The 21,012-nt window shown below is 39.4% G+C and overlaps 1 protein-coding gene across 2 annotated transcripts in view; it reads left to right on the top strand.

Moving 5' to 3' along the window:
• The window catches only part of PLPPR1 (phospholipid phosphatase related 1), a 244,445-nt gene that overhangs the window by 205,691 nt on the left and 17,742 nt on the right, over positions 1–21,012 (top strand). For both annotated transcript variants that reach the window (XM_066367544.1, XM_066367542.1), the window contains exon 4: positions 7,445–7,577. In XM_066367544.1, coding sequence (XP_066223641.1) covers positions 7,445–7,577 — 133 coding nt within the window. The remainder of the gene's footprint in view (positions 1–7,444; positions 7,578–21,012) is intronic.

Raw genomic sequence — 21,012 nt, 5'->3', positions numbered from 1 at the left:
GGATCTTCAGGAAAGGTTAGAGCTTGGGGGATTTATTGTGTCCAGAACCAGTTAGTTAAAAATGGTCGTCCCTGCTTCCAAAAAATGTATAGGATGCATTCTAACCATCTTGGAAATGCTGGCTGACTATTGCCTTGGGGCTCTTCAATAAACTCAGACACTCATAGTCGGAGGCTCAGAGCCTGTTCAGATAAGAGGATTTAACTGGGCAGAGAATCCGATTTGTCCTTATTTTATCTCAGCCCCAGTGCCACTGGGCATGAGAAAAAGGCTATTAAACCTTTTTCTTGGCCTCCCAACAAACTAACAGGGGAGTATATAGTTCTGAAGCAGCAGAACACTGGGCACTGGCCCAAGAGAATTGAAACAGCTCACAGTTTGCATGCAAGTGCGCACGCACACGTATACAAGACTCATCTGGAAGTGCCCAGGAAATGAAGAGACAAACACGATTTGATAGAAAGGCACAATTTGGAGGAAGTTGTGAATCTTCACTTAGGGGGTTTCTGGGCCGTCAGCTCTTACAGTGAATATAAAAGCCCAAAGCACACTGTGGATCACAGAGTGGGCTCTCAATAAATGCAAGTCTGTGTGCTGGCTGATGAGGGACACAGCTGTCGAAGCCAGGGGACATTGTAGGACCTTGTACTGCCTTGTCATCTGCCTCGTTCAGGCTCTGAGCAATCTCATCTGTTGAAAGCCCTTTTAAGACCTCATAATTCACATCTTTTTTCCTCTTGTACGTTATCACATGACTTTTTTAGTTTCTTTGTTTGTTTGTTTTTTACCATGAGCTTATTTTCTTTGATGGTAGCTTATAATTTACAGTGGTTTTTTGTGTGTTTTTTTCCCCTGGGAAAGATCTACATGAACTTTTTTAAAACTTAAAGAAAATAACAATCTCCTTATTTTCGGTCCATGCTGCAGATGAGTGCTCCAAATTCCTTCAGAGCAGTGGTTCTCAACCTTTCTAATGCCATGACCCCACAATACAGTTCCTCATGTTGCGGTGACCCCAAACCAAAAAATAATTTTGGTGGCTACATCATAACTGTAATTTTGCTACAGTTATGATTTGGAATGTAAATACCTGATACACATTATGTATTTTCCGATGGCTTTAGGCAACCCCGCCAGGGGCACGACCCACAGGTTGAGAACCGCTACTTTAGGGGTTGTTTTGTCCCCTGATGTTGGTCCACAGAGAGATTTGGTTACCACCCTTGAGATACCTCTTCTAATGGTTGGGGACTAGGTGATTGTGTTAAGAAACTCTGATAATGCATTTCTTTGATAGACTGTGGTTTGCCAAAAAAGACATGATGATCGATTTTCTTGGTGATGACAATGCATTTCACTTTTGATTAAGAGCAGTATTTTAGCTAACTCATTTTAAATTCCCATTTCTCTTGTATCCACAGTCAGAAAAAAAAAGAGCATGAGACTACTATGCCTTAGAAATATAGTATATCACCTAGGTGCTACATTTTATAACAAGTGTGAATTTAAGACAGCTTTCTGAATGGGTAGATGGAGCCCCGGGATTAAGACCAGCAGGAAGGCTGTGATCAACAAAATACTTATTATCTCAGTTGCTGAGTGATTTCAAAATGCCATTCATCATCCCAATGGCCTTGATTCTATTGAAGGCCTTGAGCTTCAAAAGGCATAAGAAGTGTCTAGAGCTGAAATCCTTTATTTGCACTTAGGTGTGATAAAGCAGAATTCAGGAGCTCTTGAACCAACCAAAACCCAGCGAGTGAGAGTACCAGACCCTCTCTGCAGACCTGGCTGGTCAGTGACACTCAACAGGAAAGATTAAAGCAGAGTATGAAAACATTGACAGGCCAAGACTGGCAATATAGTCTATACATTTAAAATCTCCTGCATTGCTTTTAAACAAAATCAACAGCAAAAACCATGTCTGCCATTCTTGAAAATGCTCACGCCCAAGGAAGCTTCTCAGGGAGGATATTGGAAGCATCTATAAATCCCTGGGACAGAAAACTCGGAAGCCGCTTAGACACTAATATTGGGACGTGTGGAAAGAACTCTCTCCTCTTCCTCAGAGCAAAACCCAGAGGGGGGCTACCAGCCTCTGCTGCCCTTTAGGAACCCATGTGACAGAGGCATCAGGAGGTGTGATGACTCTGGAGGAGGCTGTGTCCACTTCGCTTTAGGGGAAGAGAAGCATTGCAAGAAACCACTCGAGGCCCAGAGGGCTGAACCGACGGCACTGAGGTTGAAGCCTGGGATGCAATTTCAGTTTCCCTAATCAGCCTCTCCTGCCGACTCCTGTTGTAAAGGCCAAGATGCCAGAGCTGAAAAAGTACCTGAAACGTCTTCTAGTCCAACAGATAAGAAACTGACAGATTGGCAGATGAAAAACTGAGGTCCAGAGGGGTCAAGAGACTGATCCGAGATCAAACAAATGGTTGGAGCAATGCAGAGCTAGAGGCTCACTAGCTCTAGGGACAATATATTTTTTTTAATTAACATTAACAGACATACTTGCCTGCATAGACCAGGAAGTGAAGGCAACAGACATTCTGTGAGCACCTATAGGTGTTTTGACATACATTTTTTGTAAATACTCTCAACAATTTTCTAATATAGTTATTATCTTCACGTTCAAAATCATGAAAAAGGGGAAAAGTGAGGCTCATAAAGATTCAGTTACTTACCCAGAGTCACACATCAAGCCGGAAGAAAGCTGGGATTTCAAATTCACAGCCCACATTCAAGAAACAGCACAGACTTTGACATTGTCAGTTACCAGAGCTACAGCTAGCATATGTGTGAACCTAAAACACATTTTCCAGGAATTCTAGATGTTCTTCTTAATGACAACTACATGCAACATATAGTGAACCCTCCCTTGCAATATGAAATTATAACACATCTTATAGCATCTATTTTTTTTCCTGCAGACTGTTTATATTTTGAAATCTAAAAAGTGTTCGCTAAATATTTTGCATTTGTATCACATATTTATCACTTACCAGATTTCTTCAAAAACACCGTGAAGCAATGAAGTCTAAAAAGTAGCACACCAAACTGCTACACTCCATTCCAGCGTTATTTGTTTATTTATTTGCCATTTGCATTTCCATATATTAAAAACAATTTTATTAAGCTAGAATAATTATCCTCATTACTTAAAGTATATTTATAATATCTAAATGTCTTTTGTCACTTGGAATTGCAGCCAGCATAGCTGGGGGATGAGAAATGCGCTGGTGGGTTTCATTTGCAGTCCACTCATGCTGGGTCTGGAGTTTGGCCTAGGTGATTTCTCACCAGAGGGTATTCTCATTCGCTATGAGTGAGAGGGTGTTTGTTAATAACAATCAGAAAGGCCAGATACTAGGGAGGGCAGCCAGAGCCGAACACATGGCAAGTCCCACGTGCCCCAGCTGCTCTCTGAACAGAGTAGTAGATCGAGGCAGAGCGTGTGTGGCAAAGATACAGATGGAGGAACCCAGCGGTTGCCAAAACCAGTCATAAATCTGACACAATGTCAAAATGGTGTCCAGTGTGGGCTGGAGGCCTGGCAGGAAAGGAGCCCCCGCCCCCTTATCAAGCAGAAGCTTCCCTTTCCCTTTCTCCAAGCAGAAGCAGGCTCTATATGAGACTATAGGGCCCAATGGATGGAGAAACAGCACCCTATGTGTGGCTGGGAAATGAACATCCACAAAGCCCACTCACTGGTATCTGAGAGCTAGATTGTTTCAGCAGCAACCTTCCTCAGTCTTAACAGAGAACCAGAAATACCTTCCTGCAAAGGCATAAGTTATAAGGTAGAACCCATCCTTTCTTCCTTCCTTCCTATTGTAAACATTCATTATCACTTAATATATTCTAGGCATTAGGTCAGTAAATATATATATATATATATATTAAAAACAATATATATATCTTGTTCTGATTTTTTTTCCCCTTTATGTTTCATAGCTCAATTGTGATTTGAATATTTTTGGCCATTAGTAGCATTTATTTGTACTGCTAATCACCTTTGACATGAGAGTCTTGGCACATTTTACTTACAGATTTATCTGGACCCCGTAACCTTTTGCCTAAGTCCTATTTTATTTGCTATGCCTTCAAATGATTTTGCTTCAGTTCTTGTGTGCATATGTGTATTTTTAAACAAGGATAGGGTATGTATAGATTTTCTCAGACATCTTCTTGCTTTTTTTGCCCTCTTGTATGAGTAGTGGAAAGCTTCTATGAGTATAGACCTTCTAGAATTTGCACAGCATAAATTCCTCTAGCGGAGGAATGTTTTCGGCTTCTGAAATGGCCGCAGGAAGAAATGCTTTCATTTTTTTCTCATGTTTATCACTCTCCATCCCAATTTCCTGATTTGCTTGTCATTCATTTCATGACATTACATGAGGTATTATTAGTTTGTTGATGTTGTTCCCCCGAACCCCCACAGCTGTGTCTCCAGTGCAGGAACAATTCCCTCTGCAAAACTGGTGAATGCAAAATGAGCATATGAGTGAGTTTTGTTTAGAAGAGATTATTTCCTTTGCATTACTTAGTTCTTGGTTTTTATTTATTCTTAAGCAATATACCCATAAATGTGTGCTATCTGGTCCATACTGGGCCTTTTCTGCAGTGTTCAACTTCAGAGAATTTAAGGTCAGGGGGCTAGATCCATAACTATATTCTCTAAAAAGTCAATGTTTTATTCATTCAATAAATATTGATTGAGCCTACTATGTACTAGTCCATACAAGGAGGGAAAAAGTCCTTCCCGTAAGGAAAACATAGTCAATTGAAGAGGACCATGTACACAATAATTGTAATTAATTGGATAGATGTCAAGTTAGAGGTCTGACTATGTTATGGGAGCAATGACAAGACAGGCTCTCCCTTGTCCTGAGGGGCCTGGCAAAGGCTTTGGGAAGAGCAGTGACATTTTCAGTGGTTCTAGGAGGATAAATAATAGAAATCATTTTTCTTTTTTTCTAATACACCTCATTAAACCTATATTCCAAAAGACCTTCATTAATCTGACATGCTTAATTCATTCAACATTGATTAAATGCAATGGACCTTCCACTGGGTTAGACCTCTGGTATACAACAGAGAATCAGAAAAGCACGACATCCCATAACAAAGAATAACAATGATAATATGTAATTATTTGTGATAAGAACTGGAAAGGAGAAACACAAGGTAAGAGATTCTTGTATAACAGAATGCCTAAGCTAGTCTGTGGAATAAGAGGAAACCCCATCAAGGAAATACTATTTCATGTATCTGAGCATGCATGAATTTATCCCCATCTGTTCACTAAGATAAAGAGGAGTAATTCAGGTCCATCATGAACAGGAGGGACAAACAAAACCCCTTGGCACTTTATTTTGACAGAGAGAGGTCTTATGGGCAAAGAGGGGAGGCTGAATTCTTGAAGCCATTCAAATATTTTGACGGGGCAGAGCTCATTAACTCATTGTGATTTGCGAGGGATGTTAGGCACAAAATATTTCAGCACCTGCCAAGGTGGCCCATGCTGGCCCATTGTTTGCCTGTCCAACCCTGAATTCTGTCTATTCCTACCAACTTCCCACCCCCTGCTGACTTGCCTATAGTTTATTTCTGCTACACCATTCTTTCTTGTTCTTAGGTACCAGATGAGTCTTTCAGTGTTTAAAGCATGTTGCGCTTAACTTGGTTTGTTTTCTGTGTTCTCGTTATTAAACATAAATCTAATGGACATTTTTATGGAGTCACTGGTAAGTAAAAGCATTGTGGTTAAGAGGAAGGATGCTGGAGCCAGGCTCCTCTGGCTTCAGAGCTGGGGTTTCTGATCCACTAGCTCTGATGACCTTGGACAAATTATTTAACCTCTCTCTACCTCAGGTGTCTTGTCTGGACAATCAAGGTGACAGTGCCTGTTCAGAGGCCACATTCTGGAGCTGCTTCAGACACAGTCTGGCTGTGTGCCGCCAAGTCCTTAAGACCTTCAATTTCCTCACTTATTAAAGGAAAAGGAAAATATCTATATATGATTCCAGTTTTAACATTCTAGCATTTATTTCCATCCCACTTGTTCCACTCATGATATTGTCATCTTTCTTCACCTAATCAAATATTCCATAATGACATAAGGAGTGTGAGGCATGGGAATTCTTAAACAGGGATAGAGTTTATCTGAAACCACAGGATGTGCATAGCAAAGAAGGGCATCTATAAGATCACATTCTTCAATCGTTTTTAATTAATTTATTCATTTTTTAGAGAGGGAAAGAGAGAAAGGGGGGAGGAGCAGGAAGCATCAACTCCCATATGTGCCTAGACCAGGTAAGCCTGGGATTTTGAACCAGTGACCTCAGCATTCCAGGTTGGCGCTTTATCCACTGCGCCACTACTGATCAGGCCTAAGATCACATTCTCGTGGGAAAATGTTGAAATAAAGGGTTAGGAAAATAAAACTGGCATTTGATGTGGTGGGACGTGTGGACTTTGGCACCCAGTTGCCCCAGGTACCACTCCCAGTGCTGCCATGGCCAGTTGTGCGCTCTCGAGGGCTGGTTACTTAACCTTGCTGGACTTTCATTCTTCACGCGTAAAGCAAGAGTAATAATACCTACACTGGGAATCTTGTGAGCATGAAAAATGCTATAATCAACTGCCTGACACCCAATTTTCAACAGATGATGATAACCATTCACTTTTTTATTCTTCATTGATGGTTCTCAGTCTTCAGCTGTGGCAGTGTCAGAGTTGGTAATAGCTTGCCTCGTGCTATTTACTTACTTTAAATGGGAATGCACTGTGCTGGGTGCTATAAGCATAACTAAAAAAATAAAGGATATAGTCCCTGTCATCAGGGAGCTTATAGCCTATTCAAAGCCATTCTGATTTAAATGGCAACACACATGCATTAGTTCAAGATAACGAGAGAAAGAGAGGTGCAATCATGATGAAAGGACAGTCAACCAGTTCAGAGGAGGAGAAACATAGCTCAGGCCGACATGTTCAAAAAAGGATTTGTCGTGTAAATAAAGGTAGTATTGTCATATAATGAAGTAAATAACTTATTGTGACATGCGCATATAATGCTTGTTGGACATATTGGCTTTCCCAGTCATTCCTCAGTATTGCAACTCACATACTGAATTTTTAAAAATTCAATCCCAGCATGAATTAATCTTATTATAAATTCTATTACGATTTTAAGTGATTTTTATAGGGCCTTAGAATTTAATATTATAACCTGAAATCTACCTGAAAGTATTAATTCTTGCTTTCTCTAATTCTTGATAAGTTCAGTGCAACCTACTTTTGAACTTTCCTTCTCTCCAACATGATATCTTTTAAAAGGATTGTGGAGCTTCAGAAGTTTTTTTGTGCTTTTGTTTTTGAGGCCACCTGTCTTTTTTATCAGACAGTTCTCCAACTTGACATTTCTCAAATGTTCCTTCTGCAGATTTTTATTGGTGAGATATCCATGTATTTCATAAAGTCAACCCGAGAATCTCTAATCGCCCAGGAGAAAACAATTCTAACTGGAGAATGCTGTTACCTGAACCCCTTACTCCGAAGAATCATAAGATTCATAGGTGAGTACAAGAGCCCCTGCTGATGGGTAAAACCTACTAAACTTACTAGAGATGAACCCACTAGAGCAAGGGTGCTTTGAGGACTTTTCTGAGTACAGAAACTGAGCCTAATTATAGCACCAAGTCAATTTTTTGATCCTTGAGGTGAAGAATCAATTGATAAGCAGTACTTCCCAAATTGTCTAGTGAATGATTTCAACTTTTATTTTTCCCCTATACAATACGGATCTGAGATTCCCTCTGGACATATGTATTAATAATGACTGGCTATTGCAATAAACCATTTAGCTGAATCAGGCAAGGGGGGGGGCAGCAAGGGATACCAATAAAATGAGTTTAGAAATAATCAAATTTCCTGACAAAGTTTTTCCAATTAGTAATTTTGTTATGAAGGGAACTTAACAACGTATGGAAAATCTAATCCATCAGGTTCTTGAAAACAATCTGTTTCCCAACCAACGTTGAAAACAAATAATTTAATTATTGCTCATGACAAGGAATAATTAAGGCATTCTACAATACTTCTACAGTACATCTTTTATTCTAGGACTTCTATCAAAACTCCTGTGATGATAGGCATGATGATTATACATATGAGAATGAATGTATGTGTGGGTATTGGTAGAATATAGATCTTGCGGAGTTACTACATAGTAAATAATAAGTAACCATTAGAATGTTCTAATGAGATCCTTTAAATACCTACTGGTCAGATCTTCATGGGACCCAGGATAAAACTCCCAAAGTGTGAACATGGCTGATATTAAAGCCAGGCATGACACCATTTAGAATATACAGAACTGACAACTGAGAAAGTCAGGACCAGAATACAGCATGTTCTTAATTCTTTTGGTTATCCTTCATCTTTTTTTTTCCCCATTATAAAAAAGGATTGACTTTCTTTAAGTCAAGAGCAAAATGATCACATCAAAATCAATATGCAATCACTACTATGATTGGAGTGGGAATGATGGAAGTAAGTAGAACGGGAAGCCTAAGAAAATCTAATTTGAGAGCAGCAGCCCTCAATATTAGTCTCCGGCATTTACTGGTGTTGTTTGCAAAGTGGCCTGCAGAAGTCTGCAGCTGGCTCGTTAGGGTATATCCTGTTCAAAATGATATCACTACTGACTGGTTTACTCATTCCCAACAATGGTGTGCCTCTCAAAGATGTTCAGAGTTTGATCACTTCCCAGAACAGTGGCTAGATAACAAATCCTCAGGAGAAAAGAGAATATTTATCACAGAGGACAGTATATTAGACCCTTTATATACGTTATTTTATTTAACCCATCCAACACCCTGTAAGGTAGGTTACAGTCTTAATCGTACAGATGAAGAGTCTGATACAAAATGGCACACAGTAACTTTTGAGAGAGAGAGAGAGAGAGAGGGAGGGAGGGGGGATATGCATAGGCACACATACATAATTTGTTCTAGGGAAGAGAAGTTTATGACCACTGTCTGATCTGCTTCCTGCACATGTAATTAAGCAAGTTATTCAAAGCAGAGGGTTATTAGATTTCAATTAAGTGGAAGTATCTTTTGAAGTCACTGTTATTTTTCCTTGGCAAAGGTAAGTCATACCTATTTGTGACCCACCTCAACTGGGAAAGAGTGCAAAGAATGGGCATTTTAATTGGCATCTGTCATTCGTATTAGGCCTGCCTCTATGCATCGGCAAGGCAAGCCTTTGTTTACTAAAGGAGGTCAGAAGACCCTCGCCATCCAGGAACGAATCCTGCAGATTGCCTGTTGTGATACCTGACCTTCCCACTTGAGACATTGCCTGGGGCTGAGGCATGGTTTCAGGAAGACCACTATTGAAATAGAAACTTCCCACCCCGGAGGAACATCAAAGTCCCATTTTCATAATCAAGGACGACACATTGGTCCATGTGGATCTGTCATAAACTAACAGAGAGCTGGATCCTGGGAGCGTAAGCCGGGGGCATTCAAATGAAATTGGTTAGAGTCCAGCAGCCTGAGATGCTGCCCATATTGAAGGGATGGTGGAGGAGGGGGCAGCCAGCAGGGAACGGGCACTCCGCGGAGAATTAGGGGAAACAGCATTGAAAGGAAGAGGGTTGCTGGATAAAGGAGCACTTGCTTCATACTTTCCCTCTTTTGTTATATAGCACCAGGAGCTGTCCAGTTGCTTAAATCAAAACCCGGGAAACCACCCTAAACCATCGGGCAACTCGTTTGAAATGTAAATTCTTAGGCCTCCTGCCATAACTATCGAATCAGAAAACCTGAGGATGAAGCCTCATGAGTCTATATTTTATGACAAGCCAGCCAGGTGGTTCTGCCACATGTTAAAGTTTGACAGCCACAGCTTGAGGACATTAAAATTTCTTGCCTCTGCAAGTTGTCTGTCTCTTCATATCTTGTCTTGCAACATGGCTCCGTTTACCCCCAGCCCCACAAAATTGCCATCCATTGATCATTTTACAGTTTTTTTCTAGAGGAAAAATATGACCATGTCCCTGCTTAAAATTTTCCAATGTGCTCTTGGTGATTTTAACAGTTGATGCTGAATCTGGGTTACTGTCTATATGCTGCTCCTCTGCCCAGAAGATCCCATCGCCACTGTCTCACCATTAGAGCTGACAAATCTTACTCATCCTTCAGAATGCTGCTTATACATCATCACCTCTTTACCAATCCAGAGAGCTTGCTACCTCCTCTTCCAGACCCCCACTGAGCCATATACCTGTGTCCTTTAGAGGTCCCTAACCCCCGGGCTGCGGACCAGTACCGGTCCGTGGGCCATTTGGTACCGGTCCGCAGAGAAAGAATAAATAACTTACATTATTTTTGTTTTATTTATATTTAAATCTGAACGATGTTTTATTTTTTAAAAATGACCAGATTCCCTCTGTTACATCCGTCGAAGATTCACTGTTGATGCTCGTCTCATAAGTTCGACAATTATATTTAAAAATACCACAGTTTTTACACCGGTCACATAATTTTATTTTGTGCATATTTATCCATCCCACCCTAAAGGCCGGTCCATGAAAATATTTTCTGACATTAAACCAGTCCGTGGCCCAAAAAAGGTTGGGGGCCACTGTTTTATAGGCTCTTACTGTATTACTCTAATTACTTATGTCCATTACTTCTATTAATTTGTGATCCCTTGGAAAGCAGGGACTGTATCTTTTTCACTTTGTATCAACAGCATATGGCAAAATGCCTAGCCCATAGTAGGTTTTTAATAAACTTTTTTTTTGGAGCAAAGATATGCTCTGTTCAATCACAGATTTTCCTAAAATCACTTGCAGAAATGCTTAAATATTCATTTGCCTATTTAATTAACTTTATTACCACTTGTCAGCTCAGTTCTAGGAAATTAAAGGCAATTTTTTTTTAATTTTTTTTTCTTTTTATCTATCTCTTCTAAATTCTGGACTCTCTGATTTTTGTCACCCTGGACCACCAGAACCTAGCATGGTACCTGGCACATAGTGGATGCTGAATAAACGCTTGTTTAATCAAATTGAATCAAGTGGCTTAGATTCTAAGTCTAGCTCTTTAGCCTTATATAACTTCACCTCCTGACATCTCAGTTTTCTTGCGTATGAGATCAATCATTTCCTACCCTGCTGTGTCAGTCTACTTGGGCTAGCCATACCATAAACTGCATGGCTTAAACAGACATGTATTTCTCAGTTAGTTCTGCAGGCTGGGAACTCCAAGATAAAAGGTGGCAGCTCATTCAACTCCTGGTGAGAGCTTTATTCCTAGCTTGTGGATGGCCATCATCTCACTGTATGCTCACACGGTCTTTCCTTCATGAATACACACACTGAGAGCAAGATGTGTCTTCCTCTTCCTGTAAGGGCACCAATCCCATCACGGGAGCCCCACCCTAATGACCTCACCTCAATCAAATCACTTGACAAAGGCCCCACTTCCAAATATCATTACACTGGGTGTTAAGGCTTCAACAATGGATTGTGAGATAAAGACAATTTCTTGGAGCAAGTCAGAAAAGTCTGTTCTGACTTTCCATGTAGAAGAACTGGAGATGCGGGGAGGTGTCTATTTAAAAGACATCTGGGTGTCTATTTACCTTGAAAAGAGTAACTAACTTTGTTTAAGTATCTATGAATTATTTTTTATAAGAAAATAAAAGTACTACTTATAATAAAAGTCTTTTAATGGAGATGTTACCTTTAAAAAATGAAGTAAATTAAGGTAGTAATCAAAATGCATTAGAAAGGTTGTTGCAAAGAACTTAAAAGTCTCTTTTTCTAGCCCAGTAGCTACCAAAACACACTATGCAATTGGCATTAGAAAATCACAACTGTTTCAGTAAACTATTCTAATTAAGCTGAAATGGAATGACTTTTCTCTCCCAGTTTATGAAAGTATTCTAGAATTCATTTCAACTAGGATTTCCCAACAAAAACAATCAGCTTCACATTGCAAAAATGACCAATGAATTAGCAAAATATTTTTTAACAAAATAATGCTATCGACTATCAGAAAAAACTTGTGTTTCTAATAAGATTCATGATGAGGCTAAGTTGATATACTTTTTTCTGCACAGTGATTTAACTATGTATTTCAATAGCCTTAAAAATAACTTATTTTAAACCCTAAATTCTACTTCAAATAATCTGTCCTTAGGAAATTATCAGAGCTGTAGATTAATTTTTATGGACTAAAATTACTTTATTATAATATAAACTAGAATAGCAAATAATACAGTTTTTAAAAATAATGCTACCACCGGGCCCTGGCTGGATAGCTTGGATGGTTAGAGCAGCATCCCAAAATACAGAAGTTGCTGGTTCAATCCCTGGTCAGGGTACATATAGAAACAGATCAATGTTCCTGTCTCTGTCTCTCTTCTTCTCCCCCTTCCTCTCTCACTAAAATCAATAAGTAAAATTTAAAATAAAATAAAATAATGCTACCACCATAAGTTGCAACATCAGAAAATAGTATTTGTAAGCATTATTAATGAAGAAGAAATATTCAAGTTACAATGTTATATGAAAAAAGTCAAGACACTGAGAATCTATAATGATTTCAGAATAAAAAGTATATAACACTATATAAGTGTATGTGTGTGGTATATGTGCATATGTGTTTGTGTATGTGCACCTCATAAAAAATTAAAGGGAAATATGCTAAAAGTTATCTGTTGTCACTTTTGAGTTATAGGATAATGGGTGAATAATTTATATTTTTATGTTTTGTATTTTTTAATTTTTAAAATCATGAATATATATATATAATTTTAAAATCAGAAAAAAGAGCTAAACATTATTTTTTTTAACATGAAGGATTGGCAAAATAAAGACTATTCAGAAGATGTCCAAGTTCTTTAACATCATCTTCAACATTCTATTTTGAATAACGGCTTATTTTATTTTTTAAGAAAGGGATCTAAATATTCCAAGGTTAGACTGTCTATTACAATTAAAATAGCCTGTCAACCAGAAGCTATGGATTTTGGACTTTTCATTTAGAATCACATAGTTGCTCCTTTATTACTCCTAATAAAACTTTAATTAAATTCCAAGCAAGTCTTACGCCATTTAGGTCAGGTCAAAGAAGTCGGTAGCACTGGACAGAATAGAAAGTGCCTGGTAAACAGTTAATTCATGTAACACTAATTAATTGCTATACATTAAGTGTGATAAAAATGAAATATGCATATTTTCAGTGCAGTTTCAAAGGTCACAGTGTTTTAGGGTCATAAGAAGTGGCACCCTCAGACAAGCCTAATGTTAGCTTTATCAAGCACTAGGAAATCCTTCTTAATTTTGAGAGTCATTTAAATGTAGTTTGTCTAAAAAGAGACTTAATTTGATTCAATCAGTCCATTTCTACTTGCATTTACTTTTTATACTTAAATTATAAACTGGGGATTAAACAGATTTATTCAACCTTCAATGAATAATTTGTTGGGTATATACTTGATGCTAGGCACTGATTAAGGTGTTAAGGACATACCATATTAGTGAACCAAATAGAAAGAGTTTAGCCCTCATTGAGTTTATACTCTCGTGGAGGAAACCAGCCATTAAACAAATGAGTAAATTATAGTGTTTGTGGGAAAAGTGCTATGAGGAAAAATAATAATGTAGAAAGGGAAATAGGGAGTTTGTCGAGACAAACATGCAACTTCAAGTGGGAAGGGAGTACCTGTTCTACAGGGAGAATTGTGTAAAGTTGGCAGGGACTTCATAGTAGGCAGAGACCATCTCAGCCAACCAGGTGCCCAGTGAACTAGGTCGGCTCCACATGCTGACTGAGGAAGTTGAGACTGGCAGGTAGTCTAAAAATAACTTGCTATGCCCAGGCACCCAAATGCAGTTCTTAGATAGGAGACTAGACCTTAAAAGAAAAATTTCAAAAGCAAGGCAGGGCATAGGGCTGTCAGCAGGTGGAAATATTTCTAGAACTCAGCAACAGGAACCAGAGTTGAAGCTGGTATATAGATCAGAGGGAGAAGCTATGATGGGTCTTAAGGCGGTAAATGGAGCCTCAGCTTCTGGCCTCCCTGAGGAGTCAAGCCACCAGACTTGGAGATTACGATGTTTGGTACTCCCTACTACAGATCAGGGTTGGCCCTGCGGGTGGGGATCCAGGATGCAGGGAGAGGAGAGATGCTGGAGCTGGGAGCCTCGGTTGACCTAAAAGGCACAGCCATGGGTCAGCCTCTGGTCAGGTCTCAGGAAGCTGTGATGAGGCTGCTTTTGCTGGCTCAGTGCAGAGAATACATCTCCCTTTGAATGGCATCCTCGGTACAGAACATTAAGGACCCAAGCAAGACTGCTGGCCCAGAACTCTACAGGTTACTCTAATTATCAAGAGGAAAGCTATTTGGTCATATGAAAAACCTTTTTCAAGGGCCCTCCCATGCACCAGTGTTTAGAGGCTGGACTCAAAAGGGCTGAGCAGACTGCTGCTTTCTCTAGCACTTTGTAGACTAGCCAATGCAAATTCATGGTACATCAGTGAACTTACTTACTATAAAGCAGAGTTTCTCAACCTCAGCACCATAGACATTTTGGGCCAAGTAGCTATTTTCCATATAGGGGTAGGGGACTGTCCCTTGCATTGTATGGTGTTTACTAGCATTCCTGGTGCCAATTGCACTCTCCTTCCCCGCTAGTGACAGTGAAAAATGTCTCCAAACATTGCAAAATGTCCCCTTGGGGGTAGGGCTACCCTCAGTTGAGATCCAATGCTTTCAAGGGTTAAGAAAAAAAGTATATTTTAAAGACTTTTTTTAAAATGAATATTTTTTGCTCTGCAAGATATTACAACAAAATTAGGCACAGCGAGATGCAAAAATCCTTTCTGAACATTGGAAAAGGACTCCCAACAATTAATAAAGAGTAGTTTCAAAGTTTTCTGTTTTGAAATAAATTAGTGTGTGTTTTGGAAACCATTTAAGTTACTACATAACAATAAACTGAAAGCGATTAGGAAATGCTTCAAACAGAGGGCAACAGCCCCAGATCATTATCTGTTAGTTACCAACAGGGCTGGCAGCTGCCCGTGGGGGCCCGCTGAAGGTCTGGTGGTGGGAATGGCGGTGGATTCAGATCACCTGCTGTTGAGACCTGTTTATGTCCTTTATAAACAGGGATCCAAAGGGCAGAGTTTGAGGGCTGTTCTTTGAAAGCCCTTTAAGCTTTGCTATGCTTTTTGTAGATTTCTTGGTAAATAAGGGATCTCTACATTTAGCTTGTAGCTAGGGTATATAGTTCCTAGACTTATCTGCATCATCCGCATCCTCCAAGAATTTTATTGTAAAATTATCATTGCTCCTGGCAAAGGTTCAGGCTTTTTGTCTCTGTCCATCAGCACTTGGTCCCACACTGCAGAGGAACTGAGAAGCAGATATTGAAAGGCTAGCAGGAGGGAGAGAGTAGTCAGACGTTTGAGATATAAAGCAGAGATAAAGCGTTGTTGTCCTTTACAGTGGGCAATAAAGAGGACACTTCTGTTGAGAAAAAAAACGTCATAAAGAAATCATTTAATTTATGCTCCGGGGAAGTAGAAGGATATTTGTTATTTCATTTGTAGAGGTATTTGGGATGGGGGAGTGTTTCAGTCGATGACCTCCCATCTTTATTAAGTTGTCATCCTTCATCTTCACTTATTCTGATGAGTAGTTATAATATAACAAATATGGGGCATTTTTCAAAAAACCATCAGCTCATTGTATTCTCAAAGTTGCTTTATTAATACAAAAAAATAATAACACAAAAGTTGAATATGTTGTTTGAAGTTGTTAGAATTATAGGGTTCTTGTCTCTTTCCTCTGTTTCAAAACTAATTTTATAATAAACTTATTTAAAATAAAGAGGATATATATTTCCTTCAGTTATAAAAATAATAACTAATATCTATATAAAGCTTACAATTTGCAAAATGTTTTTACAACTATTTCTATGATTTGCATAATAACCATGTGTTTAACTGAGGTTCATATTACTTAATTTAAATAAAACCTATACTTAGGATTAAAACTATGCCATCAAGACAAGGAGACTACTGTCAGTCTTTGGTGTTTTTGTGAAGTCTAGAGGAGAAAGAGACCAAAGAGTCTAGTTCTGTGAACCCCTGAAATCAACTGTCTAAGGAACTGATACATTTAATTCTGTCAGAAACTTTGTTGTGTGTGTGAGAGAGACAGAGAGAGGGACAGATTGGGACAGACAGACTGGAAGGGAGAGAGATGAGAAGCATCAGTTTTTTCTTGCAGCACCTTAGTTTCTCATTGATTGCTTTCTCATATGTGCCTTGACCAGGAGGCTACAGCAGACCGAATTACCCTTTGCTCAAGCCAGCAACCCTGTGTTCAAGCTAGTGAGCCCATGCTCAAACCAGATGAGCCAGCGCTCAAGTTGGCAACCTCGGGGTTTCGAAGTTGGGTTCTCTTTATCCCAGTCCAATGCTCTATCCACTGTGCCACTGCCTGGTCAGGCTGTCAGAAACTTCTTTTTGAAGCATAAGATAATATTTGACACCTGTAGATCAATTTACACTGATGGTGTTTGTATTATACCATAAACAAAATAAGTTGATTCATTCCCAAAGTGATGAGAAAAGTGCCTCATTCAATGATGACATATCATAAGTATGCTGTCACGTTCTTGTTGGAAACTTTCTGCCTAAAAATTTGAGAAATTCTTGGTCTGTTGTGATCAGTTAATACATTAAATCAGGGGCATACTCTAAATCCATGCCTCTTCTCTTCGTGTGTGTGTGTGTGTGTGTGTGTGTGTGTGTGTGTGTGCGTGTGTGTGTGTGTGTGTGTGTGAGCATGCACCACACGCACACTACCAAGCATATAGAGCTAAAGTGCTTTTTTCATGGCCGGATGCTTACCCATATATTTTTTAAATACATGAAAGTATAAGCTTAGAGGGTAATGATTAAGAATGTGGATTTAGACCCATACTATTTATTTTTTAAACCCAGCTCTTCTACTTAATACCTATGTGAACTTGGTCACATTATTTGACCTCTCTGTCTCTCAATTTCATCTGTGAAATGTGGAGATAATAGTGTCTACCTCATAGAATTGTGGTGAGGATGAATAGAAGTAATATGTCAAAGCATTTAGAACAACACCACTTGCTAAACAAGATGTATTAGCTTTCATTATTTTCATCTTTATTATTATTATGTTCTAGTATCCATGGCAGTCCTAATTAAACATCTCACCAGTGCAGTATGTCCTTGCAAGAACATGAGATGAACATAGTAACTGCAGATAAATAATCTTCAGTAGGACACTTCCAGTTTGAATAAGGTGTGCTAAGGAGAAACCATTTCACTACTTTTTCTTTCCTGAAAGAAACTTGTTTCCTGAAGGAATGGTCTTCATTGAGAACACATTTGCAACATCTGAATGACTTTGCCCATTGAAGTTCCTCCATTGGGGATCTTGATGTAGCAAAAGAAAAAGCAAAAAATAAACTCTACATTTTTTTATGTGTCTTGTATTCCATTTACAATGGTGATTTGATGAAAAATGTGATCTAGAATTAAGAGCTGGTAATTAAATCAGAATGTTCTTTAAGGAAATTGAACGTAAGAATTCCTCAGCTGATCCCCTTCTGCTGTCAAAAATGGCATTAGTCAACCCGTGCCACATGATTGTACTTGTTTGTGTAGGCTAAGATTTTCATCAAATTTCTCCCTAAAACAGAAGCCAGGAACTGACTTGAGGGGAGATTACCTTGTTTCTTGAACATCAGAGGGAAAAAGCCTTCCAAAAAATGTTTGCAAAGCACATTAAATTTTGAAAACAAGAAAAAAAAATGTTCAAACAGTCTCAACATCACACAGTACAATGATCTTTAATGCTGGCTTGCTTTGCATTATCTTGCTGTAGACAGGAGCACCCATCCTTAAGAAATGTTTGATAAGAGTTTGAGAACATGGGGTGAAGAAGGAGAACGATTCCCACCCCTTTGCAGAGAATACTGTTACCAAATAACCCAGATGGCTTGTTTTATGTCTTTTTCACTATCCTTTTCTTTTTAAAAATCTTTATGTGTTCATTTCTCCACATGAAAATATGAGAGAGCCATGCTTCCATGTGCCCACGTGATAATATTTAAACAAACATCTATTGCAACTTTTCAGAATTAGAAATGGGGACATTTCAAGGATGTGCTTGTCCAAGTACAACTGTATCCAATTTTACCATAACTTCCAGTTTCCTTCTGCTTCACAAATGTGCCCCATTAGAAGTTTTTTCTACGCATAGCATGGATCTTAATACTTAATACAAGTCCAAGTTCCTTTTTCATTCTGTTGTATTGAAAATGTAGAATGTTTTTATTTCTTAAACTTATGATTTATGGCCCTGGCTGGTGGCTCAGTGGTAGAGCATGGACCCAGCATGTGGAAATCCCAGGTTTGATTCCCAGTCAGGGCACAAAAGAGAAGTGACCATCTGCTTTTCTTCCCCTCCCCTCCTCTCTCTCTCTCTCTCTCTCTCTCTCTCTCTCTTTCTCCTCTCGTAGCCATGGCTTGATTGGTTTGAGCATGTTGGCTCTGGGTGCTGAGGATGGCTCTGTAGAGCCTCCCCTTCAGGTTCTATAAATAGCTCGGTTGTGAGCATGGACCCCATATGGGCAGAGCACTGGCCCCAGATGAGGATCACTGGGTGGATCCCGATCAGGGCACATACGGGCATGCAGGAGTCTATCTCCCTTTCTCTCATTTGAATTTTTTTAAAAAAAACAGCTTATGATTTATATGTTTCCTGACTCATGAGACACAAAGTAGCAGTTTTCAATTATTCTCTTTATTTTCTAGGCAAACTATGCTGGATTTTGTGAGTTTATAAAAAGAGACATAGTCCCTACACTTTACATGCTAACTGGTTTGATATGAACCATACGTTCAATAGAATAAGGGGTGGGAGACATTAACATGCGTTAGAAAGTGTGAACAAGTTTCTATGCTCCTGTATGCTCTTCTCCTGTCATTCTTCTCTTAGTTTCTTCAGCAATTCATCCATTGATTCCACAGATATATATTAAATGTTTACTATGTGCCAAGTTTGATGATAGGTGTTTAGAATACAATGTTAAGCAAAAGCAGATGCAATCCCTGCTCTTACAGAACTTGTATACTTGCATATGCTACTTGTATATACTACTATTCTAAAATGAGAGAGTGACAGTATTGAATGATTATATAAATGTAAAATTCCTACTGGGATAAGGGGTTCAGAAAAAGTATGATACTATATTAGTCTAAAATAGGACTATTTTTTCCAAGACCCCATGTAATATTCTCCCTATTCACTATTTTTAATTGAGGTATAATTCACTGATAACATATTAGATTAAGGTGTACAATATAATAATCCAATATTTGTATATATTACATAAGGATCACCAAAATAAGTCTAGTTAACATCTGTTGCCATATGTAGTTATAAAACTTTCTTTTGCTTGTGATGAGAACTTTTAAGATCTACTTTGTTAGAAATTTTCAAATATGCAATACAGTCTTATCAATTACAGTCACCATGCTGTACACTACATCCCATGACTTGCTTGTTTTGTAACTGGAACTTTGTACCTTTTGACACCTCTCACTCATTTTGCCTACCCCCACCCCCTGCCTCTGGCAACTATCCCTATTCACTCTTCAGTGGGGCAGAATCTATACGCATTCAGTGTTCATCAGCAGATAGCGGTGTGACTTGCTCTTGGCCCACTCGGCAGGTCTTCAGCACAGCACCAGATCCAATCCCCAGCCTTTCTACTTGAGCCTCTCAGTTCCCATGGACAGATATCTTCTTCCTCACCCCCCCCCACTGCTATAAAGGTGACGTGCACACAAAGCTACAGTGCCCACCATGTACCGCTGTCCAGAGCATGTAGGTCAGTACCTCTCAGAAGCAAGATGCCAGTGCTTGTGCCCTCCCACTTCCTGCATAGTTGTTTTACAGGAGTATGTCTCTAACTCCACTTGGGAGAACCAAGGAGGAGAGGAGACAGTTTCAGGGAAATTCAAAGAGTAGAACTCATCCAGTGGAGTGACAGCAGCCCTGTGGTCTCAGCAGTCTGAATCCTAGACCTCAGAATCAGGAGTCAGACTGTAGAACAGAAAGGAGTTCTCTCCCTAGATTTCCTCCCATGATCTCTGTCTTCTGAGGAGTGCTTGAGTGTTCCAAGAGGTGAAACTGTGTGTGTGTGTGTGTGTGTGTGTGTGTGTGTGTGAGAGAGAGAGAGAGAGAGAGAGAGAGAGAGAGAGAGAGAGAGAGAGAAACCTCTGATTCTCCCTGAGGTTGGCATTATAAGTTTCCATCTTTTTCACTGGCATCATGTATATTTTAGCTGACAATTGAGAGATGCTCTATCAGAGCTGTCAGCAAGGTGCCATTTTAGACTGGAAAATTACACATTTCTAATTTAATATTGAACCATTGGCCTTCAGTTTAGATGCTCTACAGAAGGTTACAGGCTCTTTGTGGCTAAAAGTAATGGGAGTCCTTCCTTTGCTCACCCCACCAGTCCCTGCTAATTATCACCCTCCTGTCTAGGTCTAGGCTTCCTAATGAAGGTCTCCTGCATGCAAAGACACAGTCCTTTTCAGCAACGAGCAGTTTAGTTATGGTTTCTGACCAGGTATCCAGCACAGGATACAAGATAAAAGAGCCCTCTTATCATTGGCCAGAACGCCTGTTGCCGGTGACACAGAAAATCCTCGCCATGCACATTTCCTGGTTGTGTCATTGCTCTTCCTCCTACATTCCTTGTTGAGTAAAAGGGTGGAACCCCCACTGGTTCCATAACAGGGCCCAGGGCCCAGCTTTTCACATCTATGCCGTAAGTTACTAGTGATCAAAGATCCTAATGTATACAAAGACATCCTATGTAAAATCAGATGGATCCCAGGAGAAAAACCCTGAGGAAAAAGATAA

Source organism: Saccopteryx leptura, chromosome 2, assembly GCF_036850995.1.
Source record: "Saccopteryx leptura isolate mSacLep1 chromosome 2, mSacLep1_pri_phased_curated, whole genome shotgun sequence".
Classification (NCBI taxonomy): Eukaryota; Metazoa; Chordata; class Mammalia; order Chiroptera; family Emballonuridae; genus Saccopteryx; species Saccopteryx leptura.
Note: the sequence above shows the minus strand (reverse complement) of the source record. Positions and strands in the feature narration are given on the sequence as shown.